Source organism: Mycetomoellerius zeteki, unplaced genomic scaffold, assembly GCF_001594055.1.
Source record: "Mycetomoellerius zeteki isolate Tzet28-1 unplaced genomic scaffold, Tzet1.0 scaffold194, whole genome shotgun sequence".
NCBI lineage: Eukaryota > Metazoa > Arthropoda > Insecta > Hymenoptera > Formicidae > Mycetomoellerius > Mycetomoellerius zeteki.
Genome location: NW_017256896.1, coordinates 132,216 through 150,516, shown reverse-complemented (window position 1 = coordinate 150,516; position 18,301 = coordinate 132,216). Strand labels below are relative to the sequence as shown.

Sequence of the window (18,301 nt, the reverse complement as noted above, 5' to 3'; positions counted from 1 at the left end):
CACCTTTAACGTTTAAATAGTTTGACTCATTACTGATGGTCACTACTGAGAAGTAGTGTATCGGTCTGCACTATGACTACTTGGACAAAGAGGAAGTAGTAACTCTCTGCAAAGTTTTCTCATTAACTCTAAAACGTAACTCTCTCAAAATATATAACGATAGTAAATATATTTTACGTTATGTCTATACGCACCACATACACGCATTACATTTTACATATTATATCTGTTTAAATAATATTTTAATTACTTGTACGAATTTATAAAGAACAAAAAGTTTTTGATCGCCGAGTTTTCGTATCTTTTTCCGATAGAAATCATTGAAACTCTAGCGACTCGCAATGCTCAAGTATGATTTCGCGCAACATTTTTTCCAATTCTTTTAACTAAGAGATGCTCTTATTTAAGCGGCAAAACGATAATGCTGTTCCTTTCTATCGACGAGCAGCGAAGTTGCAGCGAGACGCAATTCTCTGTGCGATGTCCACGCAGGAAATTGCAGTGAACTTTTAACGATGACTATACGTAGCCAACACGAAGGCATCGTCGGTCGCCCTCGGACGTCTTCGGGCGTCGCGTCGACATCCTGTCGGTTCCGTTGAGGCGCAGCCGACAGTTGGTGGCATGACGTCGCGATAGATATTTCATATCGAGTGTTCGTTTCTACGCGGTTGATTCTTAGTTTCCGTACTTAACAAAAAGAAAAAAGTTTGATAATGTAAATATTCCCATGATAAATTGTTTATACGTGACTATCTCTCATCGAGTTGGAAGACTTCCGGCAAATGGAGCACTTTGCGGAAATCCTTGAGAGCTTACGGTGGTTACGCGGTTGACACTGATGGTTTGTATGACGAAAATCTTTTGTAGAAGATATCAATGTCCGCGATCACGAGCTATCGTGAATAGATTAGGTATTAAACGAAGCGGGTGCTCGCATGCGAGAGTCTCGGAAGAGATAAATTTAGCAATAGAATAATCCTGACTTGCTCGAGTAACAAGAAAGATCATTTATTATTTTATGTATTAAATTTTCTTAAGGAATTTAATAGAGGCAAAAGAGAAAAAGTTACTCTCTTTGCTTAAATGCGTAAGCACAACTGTAATCAAAGAATATTTTCATATAATAAAAATGTGCATAATATAAATATATTTTTACACATGCAAAATTTCGCGGTAAAAATTTAACCGGATATAAATTATTCTCTGGAGAAAAAAATGTGTACATGGAGACAAAGATGGCATATGACGGAATACACTACGAGTTTATTCTTATTCGAATGATTAAAAGACCTTATTTATTAATGGTGAAAACATTTTCTTTTTCTAATGAAAATGTCTTTTCTCGAAAAAGAAGTGGGGAAATAGAAGTAAATGTAGTGCAACCTTTGGCAGAAGAAGATAAAGAACCTCTCATTTAAGTAACAAAGTAGAGGTCTTCGGCTTCGAATATATTATTAAAAATCCATCAAAATTAGCAGGAAATGGAGGCAATTCCCTTCACGAAGATACGAAAGGAAGATGGCTATAGCGTGTGAGGGTGTGGCAAATTTTTGGATTATTCAAGTGATTCGAGAGGACATTTATTTTTATATTTAGTAAAATACTGTGCTGTAAAAGTTCAATGAAGATGTAAGTGATCACGCGATGCAGGGTGGAAAAGACGTCAGGCGCAGGTGCATACGGAAAGGGAAATAAAGGTCTTTTGCCATTATTCGATCGCCAGAGAAGAAAGTTTTTTGTGGTACTTCCGATGTAGATTATCATCATGTTCGCACTTGGCACAAAATCCGAATGAAGCCTCTTCTTTCTTGAGAAGCGAAAATTCGGTTATCATTCATTGAATAAGCATTGTATCATGGAGAGAAATGATACTTCGATATTACTTACTGGAAAAGTAATTTAACGTTATTAGGATGTTGTGTCGTATATTGCTTCAGACAAAGGAAAAGGAATTGTAAATTATCATCGAATATTCGAAAGAAAATATTTTCTATTGTATCATCAGAATTCGCGGACAGAAAGCACGCTAATCGAACATTTGGGTTGGTCCATACACGCAGGATTCTCTTTTGCCTATACTTTTTGCAAGCAGTTTTATTTTTCATGCATAATCTTGATTATGTATTGCGTTTCTATTTAAATATATCACTTCAATTCTATATTTCACATCTTCCTATGACGTTATAAAAATTCTAAAAAAAAGGAAAGAATAAGGCGTTAAATATAGGTAGGTGCGCTGCTCGAACAAAAAATCGTTATACCATGAAAAGAATTTAAATGATATGTAACTTTTTTTAAAAAAAAGTAAAGAATGAGTCGTCAAATACTCGTATACATGTACAGTAAAAAGAATGCTGGAACAAAAAATTGTTGTATCGCAAAAACAAAAATTTTAGTGACATATATCAGTAAAATCAAATATAAAGTTACTTATTTGAAGAAAATTAATGAAGGAGACATCAAATATATGAGCGCTGCCCAAACAAAAAGCCATTGTACTGTAAAAAGAGTTTAAGTGATATGTACAAAAAAGGGTATCAAATATGAATAAATTACTCGAACAAAAAACTGTAGTACCAAATTTAAAAAAGAAGCATTTATTATTTGTAAAAGATTTGAAATAAAAAATTAGCGCCAAGTTATAATTCTATAAAAAAAGCGTTTTCCAATTGACACGTATATTATTTGTATAAAAGATTTGATATTAATAACTGACGCCAAATTTAATTCCAAGGAGTATGTGTATTTTCAAAAATGATATGAAGCATTTAAGTTGCACTAATTGTAGAAAATTATTAAAAAATGTAACTTTTAATTTAAAAAATAGAACTTAAGTATGTGTGTGTACCTATACAAAATTTTTCCTGTTCTACGCCAAATGTGGTAGAAACTATTTAATCTTCCTTTAAAATATATTACAAAATTGCATTATCTTACTCAACTCAAGGGTTATCACAAAGAATTAAGGACGTAACAGTACAAAATAAAAAATTTTTAATGAATTAAAAAATGTTTTATGCAAAACAACTTGGCGCTACTCGACTAATAAGGGAAGTTTCACACCTGTCCGGAATCGATTTGATTCTCCATGAAATATGTTATAAAACATGAAAATCTGTAGAGACACGTATTTTTTATACGTGTGCTAATTCATGTTTAAGGGATGAAACACCCCTTTGAAAAAAAACGGTATTTTTCTTTCGAGGCGAATATCGTCGGAAGTATAAAAGATAGAAAAAAATTTTTTAAACAAAAGTTGTACGGTTTTAAGAGAAGGTACTTTAAAATTATAAAGAAAAAAAATTTTTTATTCTTTTGTTTAACAAAATACCACCACCACCCATAATTTTCTTAAATTTTCAATTTTTTTTACCAAATTAAAGATTATTTATTTACGAATTCAATGTGTAATAAAGTTACATTACGACATTTCATTTTCGAGAATTAATTATTAGTGCTTCTGTATATACGCTATCCATGCTCATATGCGTAAGTAATTGTCGTCGGAACAATAAAATACATAAATCAACGAATAGGGAAATTGACATAATTGATATTTGTAATATTACAAATTATAAATAATGTTAAGAGTTATAATAATTTTTATTATTTCTCTGAAATTTTCTTAAAGTGAGTAAAACTTTTTTATTTATCTCTGTATATATACATTACATCCTTATAATATCTTAAGATTATTCTCTTAAAGTTATTTTCAGTTTTACGCATTAATATCTTACTTACTTGTCGTTTATGTAATACTTTATAAACGTACATGATAATGAAATAATTTCTAAATGTTTATACACAATAAAGGAGGAATCTTCATAAGGGCCGATTTCGACACTATCCAGATTTTGTTCAAACACACAAAAATCTATTTCTTGAGGTCAATTATATTCAATTAAAGAGATTTTAGCTTAAACGAAATGATGGTGTTGCTATAGGAGTCTCCATAAGACTGGTTTTCGACCTAATTTCAATTTCATTTTAAATAATCGGAAACGTTTTATTATTGTAAGAATTATCGAAATCAGGTGATTTTAGCTTAAACGGACGTATTTGACGCCTGTTATCTTGTAACTAGTCAGCCCTACATTTATCACCAGCACTCTTATGGTTTTAATCTTTTCAACGTATTTTATACACATACGTATTATATGGGAATTCCTAGATAATACGTATAGTGGACATACCTACTTCTTTATCAAAAGATTTTCAATTTATTTAAATTTTTTCTTGTTTAAAATTTTGTTCTTTAAAAATTTATACGGATTTCTATTAGGTAATAATAATTCTCTCTGTCAAAAATTATTACTCTTCGAAAAAAATTAATGTATCAAATGAAAAATTAAAACCCAGATGCTACAATCTTAACTAATCAAGTTAAATTCTATCAAATTAAAGAGTAAAATACAAATGTGGTACCGTCCCTTCTTATTTATACAAACTTACCTTTTTAAAAAAAGGTAAAAAAAGTGCTAAGAGTGCGTGCTTTTCGTAAAGAATCATTTGGGCCGATTTCATCAACGCCAATTACTTAATTGACCATGGAATTGACTAATCGTGTTTGCTGTTTAGTACAATTGACCACTTATGGTTGATAATTAATCACCGATTCGGCTTAATCGAGTTGGTGAAACTGGTCCTTTCTGTATAATACTAACACTACTAACAGTATTAATATTGTAAGTATCCAACCCAATTAATTATAGTTTTAATTTTTCTTCACAAGGATATTCTTATTGAAGGTCTTTTTATTCCAACCCAAGTAATGGCAACTTTACTTCTCTGTCAAAAATTATTACTCTTCGAAAAAAATTAATATCAAATGAAAAATTAAAATTCAGACAATTGCTACAATCTTAACTTTAATCAAATTAAATTTTATCTGTATCACACACACAATTTAAAAAATAGAACACAAATGGTACTGTTTCTTGTTATTAACTTTACTCTAATGATATGTATCATTAGTATAAAAGATTTGATATCAACAATTGGCGCCAAGTTAAATTCCATGTAATTCGAATACCAAATTAAATAAATAATATTAACTTTAATGATATGTATCATTCCTATAAAAGATTTGATATCAAGAACTGGCGCCAAGTTAAATCCCACTTCTTTATATCATGCTAAATAAAATAAATAATTATTAATCTAATAATATGTATTATTTGTACAAACGGTTTGATACCAATAACTGTGGTGCCAAGTTAAATTCTACTATTAAAATAAAAAGTAAAACCCAAATGATACTATCTTTAATTTTTATACAATGAAACTTAAGTACATACGTATATCTTATTGAAGAATCTTCCTATTCCAATCCAAATGATTTAAATTCCTCTTAAATGAAATTATTATATCACAATTCTCATTCAAAGACATTTTCTCTTCTGACTAAAATAGTGGTTATTTATTTCTCTTTCAAAACATTATACAAAACATTATCACAAAATTACGTTACCTTGCTCAATTCAAGTGTTAAAAATTACTAAAGAATTAACCATATAAAATGAAAAAAATTTAATTTAAATAGAAAAATTTTTCATGTAAAAATGCTTGGCGCTGCTAGATCGAGTAAGTATTTTAAAGTAATAATAAAAGTAATAATACAAGTAATAATTTACAGTAAAATAATAAAAATAATAATAAATTTAATCTGAACTTTACACTGAATAAGAATAAAGTTTACTATTTATTTCTCTTTCATAACGTATGTCTTACAAATCTAAATTTATTTATCTTAGACTTAATATCTTAGACATAAATTTAATAGCATTCACAACGTTCATTATAATTTACATGACTCTATAACTTAATCGCATATATACATATGCTGGATACTTTAAGTATCATTGTGAATGCTTTTTATTTTTCTTATTTTTCTAAATATTCATATTTTTTAATATGATTTTAATTTTTCTTATCAATATACTTTTTGTTTTTGTTATTTTTCTAAATATTACATATTTATTTTTCTTATTTTTCTAAATATTACATTCATAGTTTACTACTATGTTATTACATCGAGATTTATTATTACTTTAAATTACTTAATCGATCTGGTAGCACCAAGTGTTTTTACATGAAAAAATTTTTCTATTTAAATTAAATTTGTTTCATTTTATACGGTTAATTCTTTAGTATTTTTGTGGTAACACTTGAATTGAGCAAGGTAACGCAATTTTGTGATAATATTTTGTATAATGTTTTAAAGGAGAAATAAATAACCTTTAGTTAGTTAATAACACTTTAGTTGGAAGAGAAAATGTCTTTGAATGAGAATTGTGATATAATAATTTTATATAAGAGGAATTTAAACCATTTGGGTTGGAATAGGAAAATCCTTCAATAAGAATGCAAAGATATACATATATGTACTTACATAGTTTTCACTGTATAAAAGTTTAAGGTAGTACTACTTGGATTAAGTAAATGATAAAGATAGCATCACTTGGATTTTATTTTTTAATTTGATGGTAGAATTTAACTTGGCGCCACAGTTGTCGATATCAAATCTTTTATATAAATGATACATATCATTAGAGTTAATATTTAGTATTTATTTAATTTAGTATGGGGGATTTAACTTGGCGTCAGTTGTTGATTTGTGAAATTTAAGTTGGCACTACAGTTATTGATACCAAATCGAAATATCTTGATAAAGATATTACCACATGGGTTTTACTTTCTAATTTGATAGAATTTAACTTGACGTCACAGACGTTGATATCAAATCTTTTATACAAATGATACATATCATTAGAGTTAATATTCATTATTTATTTAATTTGGCATGATATAAAGAAACAAGATTAATTACAGTATTTATGGATATAAAGTATTTACAGTTATATGTATAGTCAAAGTATCAAAATATTAACTAAATTCAAAAATCCCACCACTCTCATCGTTTTATAATAGTGATATAAAAACATCAATGTAAACATCAAGACGATGGTCAACTGCATACTTTTGCACGTTCTTTGCTGTATAGGAAGAAATTAACAATAAATTAACAGTATTTAACTTGGCGCCAATTCTTGATATCAAATCTTTCATATGAATCATACTAATCTTTTATATAAATGATACGTATCATTAGGTTTAGTTCATTTTGTGATATAATGATTTTTATGTAATAATTTTAGAAGGGGAATAAAACTATTATAACTTGAGTTAGAATAAAGAGACCATCGATGAAAGTATTATTAAAGAAATGAGATTTAACTTGGCGCCAATTGTTGATATCAAACAAAGGACCGGTTTCACCAACTCGACAAAATTGAATCAGTGATTAACTGTCAACCATAAGTGGTCAATTCTACTAAACAGCAAATGCAATTAGTCAGTTCCACGGCCGATTACGTAATTGGCATTGGTGAAATCGGTCCAAATGATTCTTTACAAAAAGCACGCACTCTTATCGCTTTTTATATCTTTTTTGAAAAGGTAAGTTTGTATATGATTAAAATTACTATTATTTTCTTTTTGTTCTACTAAACAGCAATTAGTCAGTTCCACGGCGATAGAATTTAACTTGATTAGTTAAAATTGTAGCATCTAGGTTTTAATTTTTCATTTTTTTAGGTTTTATCACATAAATAGTTTTTTTCAATGAGTAATTAAATACATCATCACCCTCATCATCTTATAATAATAATAGTAATACGACGATGGTCATTTGTATTCAATAAAATTACATTTGAAGAAAAAAAATTATAATTACTATTACTTTTCTTTAGGGGGGGGAGGTTGGAATAAGAAGATAGTAAAATTTAACTTGGCGCCAGTTGTTAATATCAAATCTTTTATACAAATGATACATATCATTAAGTTTAATAAATTTTATGTGATATAATGATTTTCATGTAATAACTTTTGAAGGGGAATAAAGCCATTATAACTCGGATTGAAATAAAGAAACCATCGATGAAAATATTATTGATTACTTTTTCTTTTTGAAAGGAATAAGAAGATAGTAATATTTAACTTGGCGCCAATTGTTGATATCAAATCTTTTACACAAATGATACATATCATTAGATTTAGTAAATTTTGTGATATAATGATTTTTATATAATAAATTTTAAAGGGGAATAAAACCATTATAACTTGGATTGGTTCTACTAAACAGCAAATGTGATTGGTCATCAGTTCCACGGTCGATTAAGTAATTGGCGTTGGTGAAACTGGCCCAAATAGTGGTTCTTTATGAGAAGCATGCACGCTTAGCGCTTTTTTTACCTTTTTTTAAAAAGGTAAGTTTGTATATGATTAAAGTTACTATTACTTTCTTTTTGGAAAATAAAACGATAGTAAAATTTAACTTGATAGAACTTAACTGGGTAAAATTTAATTTGGCGTCAATTGTTGATATCAAATCTTTTTTTTAACTCGATATCAGTTGTTGATATCACTCCTTTTATTTTCATATAAATGATACATCATACTACAGTTACTATTACTTTTTCTTTGGGAGATTGAAATAATATAGTTGACCTTAAGAAATACATTTTTATGTGTTTGAACAAAATCTGGTGGGTGCCAAAATCGGCCTTTATATTTTGTATCGTTTACTCATTATACTCATTACATAATGATACTCGATAAAAAAATGTTTTAAACATAATGGTTTCTTGCACCATGAACATTTTTCTACAACTATATTACTGCAACCTTCGATATCACATGTTGTTGAACTTTTGCCAAAACTAAATTCTACTGGATTTTCAAATTCTTCGGGTCTTTCGTTTGTATAACCACTTTTAAACCACGAATATTTAAATAAGTTATAATATATCGGGGATAACAATTGATTATGTATCAGAGATTGTAATTTTATTATATTATTTCGTTCTTGTAAATTTATATTACTTTCCAATAATAAAACAGTATCTGAAAATCTTTTAGCAAAATTTTTCCAAATTCTAAATCTGTAAGCATCTAATGGTTATATTTTCCCTGTAGTGCCTTTCGGTATAATCATAGTAGTAACATGTTTTTCTGCTGGTGTTAAATCTGAAATAATATTGGGACAATGTCCAGTCCATGAATCGATGAAGAACGCTATTAGAACCAATGTTTGGAAAATAAGCTTCTTCCAATCACATTTTAAAATGATCTGTAAGAAATATAAATATTAAATTAATAACTATTTTGTGATTGTTATGAGATTCTTAAATAAAATATAAAATATATCACAGAAATGAGACTTATAATTTCAGTATATTATTTCGTTTATGCAAATTCATATTTACTTTTTAATAGTAAAACAGTATCTGAAAATGTATTGAAAAAGGAAATTTATTTATTTACTTGAAGTCATTTTACCAGATTTCGATGCTTTTACAATAACATTTATTGGTGTAAATAAGATTTCTTTTACTCTTGGTCCAAATATACCATTAGTTTCTTGTAATACAATGAATGAAGGTGACAGCAAGTTTCCATTACACGATATTATTGGTTGTATGGTGTATGAGTGTGTTGTTGATGATATAGATTGCACAACACACTCTAATTTCTTTACTCCTTGATTAGACAATGATCTTCCAGAATGAATTTCTAATTGAAAACCGCTTTGATCAAAATTAAAAACATTTTCAGATCCGAACTGTTCGATAAGTGGTTTCATTGTTTTCAGAAAATCATTAGCTGTATTTTGCAATTGAACGGAATCTTCTATTGTTCTTCTAGTTGCAAATTTCGTAATTTTTCTCGAAACAATTCGGTGGGACTTTTTGAAGCTTGATACCTAACTGTGAGATGCTTTAAATATAGGATTTAAATTTCCTATTTTTCTTGAGCTTGTAAAGCCCATCTTTGTAGATCGATATCATGAACTATGAATCCTGATTCAACAGCTGCAGTAATATCATGTGTAAATTTGGAGATGTAAGATAATTTTTCTATACGATTTCCACCTGAATGTAATTGTTCTTTCTATCGTCTTAATTGACGTTCAGATAAATTTCTTCTAAATTTATTTTGCACTGATTTTAGCGGACGATTCCTTTTGTTTTTATTTTTTTCATTAATGTCCCAATTCCGCCAATACCGAACAGCTCGTCTTTTATAAGAACTGTCAAAGTCTGCGTCATCGTTTGAACATTGAGGATGAGAATTTAAATTATCTTCACTCCATGCTTCTTCGTCATCTTCAATTATTTTAGAATTATGTAGTTTATAAGGTTCTTCATAATCGAGATAGGTTTCTTCTGTTACTTCTAATCCATTGTAGTGAAAAATGCTATCCAGCAATAATTTTTGTATATTTTCTTTTAATTCTATTTCTGCTTCAGTTACTGGTGTTTCTGTTAGATATATTGAACTTACAGATGCTAATAAAAGTCTAACAACATTAAGCGGATTAACAATCATTTCCAAAGATTAAACTTTATTTTGAATCGTAATATGAAAACAATTTAACAAATTGCACAGATATGATCATGATAAAACTATTGCACTGGCTGAACGTAAAACTGCTACGTGAATATTCTTATACTGTCCATTTATTATACTTATCTTGAATGTATACATAAACTTATATCATAAATTACCGCCGAGTTATTATCTAATCTCTATTATCAGTGACTTTCAGCAGAAAAACAGTTTTGCAACATCTTCCAATATGTCTTTGAAAAATATGTCACGACTTCCAAATTGTCTTTGAAAAATATGTTATGACTCTTGATACGTGACAGCGTTTCTATACTAGCATTCTGTATTAGCATTTCTATAACTAAGAAATTTTTTTTTTAAATGATACATAAAAAGGAGATACTATTTACTTAAATACATTGTTTAATGTCTTAGTTTTTAATATTCAAAAAAGTTTTAAGGAAAAAACTGAATGTATGATGAAAAAGTTAAATAGTATAAAAAATTCCACCATTTTTTACACCATTTTTGGCCATCTATATACCTGTTGTGGCCACTTAACTTTAACTTTTAACTTTTAACTTTTTTGATAAAAAATAAATTATTAATATGGCTTAATAAAAATAAATCAATAAATAAGAGGGCAATTAAAATATAAAAAATATTTAATATTCGTACAAACGTTTCGACGCCGATCGGGTAATTTTCAATGTAAAAACAAATAACATTATATATTATAAGTTGTCGAAGTATTCGGTCAGATTACAATATCCAGTGAAACGTATCGGTTATTTCTGTATTCCCTATTATTTGATGTGTGCGGTCCATATGTAAAATTAGCATCATTTGACTGATATAAAAGTGATCTCATCTTATTTTTTAAAATCTACAATCTTGATTTGTCGTAATGATGTGAGTCAAACGTTAAGAGAAAAACGCAGAATTAACTAAGTCGTACATAGTAGGCAAAAGTAAGCCATAATACGATATATTGGAGAGAATATGTATCTTCGACGATGTTAGACGACATTATGATTTCTTAATTTTAATTCACACCATCCGTTTTGTCACAAGAGAGGCGTAATATACGGTTTTGTTGACAAAATTATACATTTGTGTCGTTTCCAGCAAAATAATTTTATTAATACAATTAATATTTTTTTAAGTAATGATTATCCACTGGAATTTGTTTTTTCTTCTATACAAAAAAGAATAAAGTTCCACATCGATTCTAACAATAGAACTGTTGACAAAAAAGTCAAGGAGAAATTTTTCACAATACCTTATGCGAATTCGGTATCTCCGAAAAGTTTACTCCAATTGCTAACAGGTTTCATTGTAAATTAGCTTTCTCTATCCCAAATTCACTAAGAAACTTTATAAGAAAGGACAAAGACCAGTTGGATGGATCCTTTATGCAAGCGAAACATTGTCTATAAGATCTCTTGTGATGATTGCGATGTTAGTTACGTAGGTCAGACAAAAAGACAATTAAAGACAAGATTACACGAACATATCTCCGATATTGATAAGAAGTGAAAATCTCCAACGGTGATTACTAATCATCGCATTGACCAGAATCATAATTTTGACTGGGATAACGTTGAAATTTTAGACATAGAAGCTTCTTATAATAAGAGACTAATATCGGTGATGGTTCATTCACATTAAAAGACAAAAACATGGGATAAACAAACAAAATGATACAGATTCTCTGCCAGAATCATATCTTAATATTATACAATCTCTTTCTCCTTCCTAACATTGTCCTCTGTCCCCTTCCATTTATTGTCTTTTCTTTGTTTCCTTTTTATTATAACGTCGCCTAACAGTGTCGAAAATACATGTTCTCTCCAATATCTCGTATTATGGCTTACTTTTGCCTACTATATACGACTTAGTTAATTCTGCGTTTTTTTCTCAACTTTTGACTCACATCATTATGACAAATCAATGTATATATATATATATGTAACCTAATTGGTACTAAATTATTATAAAATATACATACTTGATAATTTAATTTTAATTGTAACGCAATGTCAGTTTATTATTTTTATTTCGATGTGAATTATTTGTAAGATTGTAGATTTTAAAAAATAAGATGTGATCACTTTTATATCAGTCAAATGATCCTAATTTTACATATGGACCACACATATCAAATAATAAGAAATACAGAAATAACCGATACGTTTCACTGGATACTGTAATCTGACCGAATACTTCGACAACTTATGTAATGTTATTTGTTTTTACATTGAAAATGACCCGATCGGCGTCGAAAAGTTTGTACGAATATTAAATATTTTTTATATTTTAATTGGCTCGTAGCCCTTCTTTTATTTATTGATTTTTTGATAAACTTTATAAAACTTTAAAGACATAATATTCAAAATATTTTCTCTTTATTTCAATTTACTTTCTTTTTTTATTTTGCTTCATCTCTTTTTTTTAATTTTATTTTTTTGCTGCTAATTTAATTTGTTTTGCTTCTTCTCTTTTCTACAATTTAATCTTTCTTTTTTCTTCTTTCTCTTCTATTTGCCTTTGTTTCTCTTTTTCCTTAGCTTCCATAATTTCTAGCCATTTGTCAGAGGTAAGCACAGAAGGCAAACATTCTGTTTGTACTCATTTCTTCTTAGTATCTTTGGGATGAGGCTATACGAGAATGTCTTTAAAAACATTTTCCGGAGATTTATTAAATACTATTCTGCAGTCAGAATCTTTTGATTACTGCTATCATTACACTGACTACTAATTACTTGATGGCTATTAGTATCGTCTGCTAGCGAAAACACCACTTGGTTGGTTTTCCTTTCTCTGCAATAACTGATCCTCCTTTAGAAGCTAAATACATTGCTGCCTCATCCATACTGAATACTCTTTGCAGTTCTTCAAGAACTTCTAAATTATCCTTTAGTAAAATCTGTACTTCGAAAAACCAACTACGAATATATTGTTCAGTAACAGCTGCTCTTGTCTTACCTAAGTATTCAGCTTTCTTTATAGATAAAACAGGATATCGTTTCATGAAGTTCTCAAATCATTTATGTCCTGGCATGTTATTTGTAAATGGTGTTTCTAAATGTTCGGTTTCAACAAATTTTTTGACTGAATTCAATAGAACATATTTTGTGATAGGAAAACCCATTCGATATGTTTCCAACAGCCAATCCACCAAAATAGTTTCTACACGAGAATCTAATGATTCACGACCTACATGTCCAGTGGTCACTGGTGCTTCACCTCAAATTTTATGCCGCAAAGTTGTTCTTGGTACATGATAAATTTTACTTGCTGTTGAGATTGGTGTACCATTCTGAATAGCAACTAAAGCTTCTCGTACCTTCGTTGGTGAATACAAAAATAATTTTCTTTTCTGCTGTTGATTTTCTTTAAATTGTGAACAACTTCGATTTTTTCTTTATAGCTTTATCAGACTTTATTTTTGGCATTTTAATCTATAAATATAATAATAAAATAACGTTCAAAAAACTTCATAAGTTGCATAGAATTTTGAAGATTAGTCTTTACTTTTAAGATTAACTTTCTTTTTATATATTGAGTGAGTACAAAAATTCGTGTTCAATTTTATTATTCAAAATTCAAACAGCTGTTATTTTTGTTAAAAATAAAATAAAATCTAAATCTTACTCTATTTGATGAGAGAATTTAAGTTATGAGCAATCAAAGTCAAAATATTCTTTTTATTTAATTTGCAACAACTCAGTAACAAAAAATCGTAGGGACATTTTTTAAAAATGATTTTATAGAGAAAACTTTAAGCTTTTACATTAAAAATTCAAAAATTTTTGCGAATTTTTTTGGACATATAACAGACCCACAAAGTGAAGAAAAAATTTCCCGTTTTGTTTAACTCATAGTTTTCTATATGTAAAAATTACAAAACTTACATAAATTAAAAAAATATAGTAATCTTTCGAAAGTAAAGATTTCAAGTTTTAAAACCCTTTTTTAAATTTAAATTTCGTTTATTTTTAACAAAATTGCAGCTGTTTGAACTTTGAATAATAAATTCGGGCACGAATTTTTGTACTCACTCAATAAAATTGCCAAAATTAGTGCAAATGCATTCCCAGTTCTGGCCACTCTATGGCCACAAGTGGAAAATGCGAAAAAACATGCTCGATTTTTGGCTAGCTTGTTTACTTATAAAAAACAAATTAATTTTATAAAATTGCATTAATAGAATTTATTTTAAAAGAAACTTAACTTGTACGCATCTCATTTCTACTACATACACGTATATACCGTTACATTATCATTGAAAAATACATTAAATTCTACTTACCGCGTTTCGAGGATTCTTATCGTTTTGAATAAGATGACTATATTTTGAGTGTTTTCCGTAGAAAATAATTTTTTTATAATATGAAAGAGGAAACGTGAAGTTACTTGTCACATTACTAAACAAGAGAAATAATTGCGACGCGCATTTGTCGCGATAGCTGCGCACTAGAGCCAACTTTAAATTAGAAAAACCTAATGAACAGCGAAGGTGGCCAAAATGAGTGCAGTGGCTACAAACGGTGCATTCACCCTCAGTATAGCGTGTTGATAAAATTTATTAATTTGCTCAAAAATATTTTTGAGCAAATTAATAGATTTAAAAAAATGCATAATATTTTTAAATGCGACAAGGTTTTTAATTCATTCTTCAAAGAAAGAGAGAGAAAGAGAGAGAGAGAAAGAGAGAGAAAGAGAGAGAGAAAGAGAGAGAGAAAGAGAGAGAGATTTAATTTTATACAAAATAATTTTATTATAAAGGAAATGAATTTGGAATAAAATTGTCTTTAATTTTTCTTCATGGAAGAAATTAAATGTCAAAGAATTAATTATATATTATATACGTATTTATTTTATAAATTATTATATTTTTTAAAATCTGAATACATATATACAATTATAAAGTATATAGAAAATTACAAATTTTATTTAAGACATCTTTTCATATATCTTATTGTTCCGATGACAATTACTTACACACATGAGCATGGATAGCATATACTCGTATATAGCGTTAATAATTAATTCTCGAAAATGAAATGTCGTAATGTAACTCTATTACACATGGTGTAATAAAGTTACATTAAAGATGAATTCGTAAAAAAGTAATCTTTAATTTGGTAAAAAAAATTAAAAATTTAAGAAAATTATAGGTGGTGGAGGTATTTTATTAAACATTAAAAATTAAAAAATTTATTTTTCTTTATAACTTTAAAGTATTCTTGAAACTGTACAACTTTTGTTTAAAAAATTTTTTTTCTATCTTTTATACTTCCGACGATATTCGCTTCGAAAGAAAAATACTATTCTTTTTCAAAAGGGTATTTCTCCCCTCTCTTAAGCATGAGTTAGCGCATGTATAAAAAAATACGTGTCTCTCTCTCTTTTAGATTTTCGTGTTTTACAATATATTTCATGGAGAATTAAATCGGTTCCGGACAGTTGTGAAACTTCCTTTGTAAGTAAGTCGAAACGTCCCTTGCAAGATATCATATTGTGAAAAAACTAGTATACTTTTTATAATTGGAATAAACTATTTTATAATTGTGATCTAAATTTGCTTTAATATTGACCTATTATCATCGAATTTATTGCATTGCAAAATAGAGCTTGACATTATTGATTAATTATATAGAAATTCTTAAAAATTATATGAAAAATTCTAAGAAAAATTTTCACCAGGGAAGCCAAAGACATAGAGAATGGACTGAGCGATCCATGTGTCAAAATGGTCGATAAAAATAAGAAAGAGGAATTGTGGAAGACGACCATCTCTAGCTCTTTCCATTCAACAGTGTAATGGGAGAGAGAATGAGAGGGAGATCGGCAGTCTTCCACGGCCCCTCTTTCTCATTATTGTCGACCACATTTGAATACTACTTAGATACGGATCGCGCCGTCCATTCTCTATGTCTTTGATCTAAGCTGCATATTATATTTCGTTTTACATTATTTTGCACAAGTTATGGTAATTATTCAGTTTAACCTCTGTTGTACCTTTCGGTGCAACAAGATATAGTTTTGGGGATTCGGTTCGCCTGAAGAGTTAGAACCCATGAGGAGCACTAAGGAGGGTGCACGAGGGGTAACGAGAGAATACTCACTTCACAACTTTATTTTCACAATTTTATTTGAAAACCCCTTTTCTTAACCCCTTTTACAATGATTCGGTTAAGTATTATATTGGATATTCGCGTTAGTATTTTGTAGCTTATTCTTAATGGTTGCGTTCGCGCCCGCGATGATGGTCAGAATGGCCGATATCGCGGGTGTAATGTGACACCGGCGTTCGCGGTGCGCATAATATCTCGTTATGTTTCCTTATCGGAACGAACTCGTCGGTCTGCAATTAGGCAGTCGAATATAAAGGAATCGTTCCTGCTGTGACCATATATGTCACGGGAATTGTTCGGCGCGTGTGCGATTTTAATCCGCACGCGCGCGCTGTTAAATTCGCAGTCTTGCATTTCTGCGGGCCGTTGTCATGCCGAAATGCAAAGGTTGCTTTTTGATAATAGTCTTGCATTTCCGTAAGCCATTGCTATGCAGAAATGCAGAACTAAATCGTAGTAGCACTAGGGGCTACAACACCTTCCTACCTCAAAACTCAATGAAATTAGGTTTAGAGATATTAAGCGTTAAAGTTAACGACTATTGAGATTAAGTAATCTGTTACAGCCGCGAAATACTGCGATGCAAGCAATGGCTGTGTTCAGCAGAGAAAATTAATCAGTTAGCGTTTTGTTACGTCCCGTAGACGCCATGATTCTTTTCTTTCGAAAGATGGCTCCACGCCGCGACTGATGATGGCATTTATGAGGTTCGAGTGCAGTCTTCTGTTAAAAATTTGAAAGAATTAGAAGGCCTAAAGAGCTTCCACGAAAACTCATGAATGCCACTCAAGAAGGAAAGAACAACAACGCCAATGCGAGGCTGGAAACGCTCGGCTTACGAAATATGTATATCTACGTCATACCCTAGTTGCTACCCGAGGCAGACTAACAATTCCATATTAGGTAAAAACGCGGTGCTAGAAACGGTCCAATTGCAAAATACACCCATATAAGGAAATAGCAAACACCCAAGCCGCCACCCGAGGGTGACAAACAATTACATATTAGGTAAAGATAAAGCCGGCGCCATGGCGCGCCAAGAATAAAATACTTCAAAGAAACTTCCCACATTAACGTTATCTGGGATCAGATTTAAGATTGACAACGGTTACCCTGCACGCGAACATTCTAAGAAAACTAACTAAACATCACAAATAATGGTTTACCTAGCTATATTTTTCGCGGTATAATAAAGCTTGACATCCACTCGGAGCAATTTTCCCGCAGACTCGAAAAAATCGTAAATTATTATACCTCCCCTTCAACGCACTCGAGATCAACTATGATAGGACCTAAGAAAAAACGTAAATCACAGCTTCACATTGCAACTTAACAATTGCCCTGAACAAAGTAAAAGACGTCCCTTTTTGAGGTATAAATAGAAGCCCGCGAGAGAAACGCGCATTCAGAAGCCAGTCAGTCAGTCAGGCAGTCAGTATCCAGTAGTTAGTGCCAGTAATCAATTCAGTAGTCAATCGCGTTATCTTAGTGTAAGAAATTTATCCATCGATCGAGCGGAAGTTCAAATCGACCTCACTAACAGACCATCCGCCCCATCTCCGAGTCCGGTCGAACCACCGCTCCGGCCCAAAACACTCGTTGACCAGAAAGAGGAGGCAACCGCAACAAGAACCAGTCTCTCGCAGATTAATTCAACTAAACAGTGAGTTGCTTGACCATATCGACAAATTTATATAAATATATATATTTTATCCCTCACTCTTATTATAGTGCGCGTTAGAGGCAGCGCTGCCAGATTCTGGCTT

The 18,301-nt window shown here is 30.0% G+C and overlaps 1 protein-coding gene across 1 annotated transcript in view; it reads left to right on the top strand.

Annotated features, from left to right (window-relative positions):
• Positions 1–635: 635 nt before the first annotated feature.
• The window catches only part of LOC108722074 (uncharacterized), a 94,666-nt gene continuing 77,000 nt past the window's right edge, over positions 636–18,301 (top strand). The window contains exon 1 of the mRNA XM_018446986.1: positions 636–844. Within this exon, the coding sequence (XP_018302488.1) occupies positions 842–844 (3 nt within the window). The 5' untranslated portion in view covers positions 636–841. The remainder of the gene's footprint in view (positions 845–18,301) is intronic.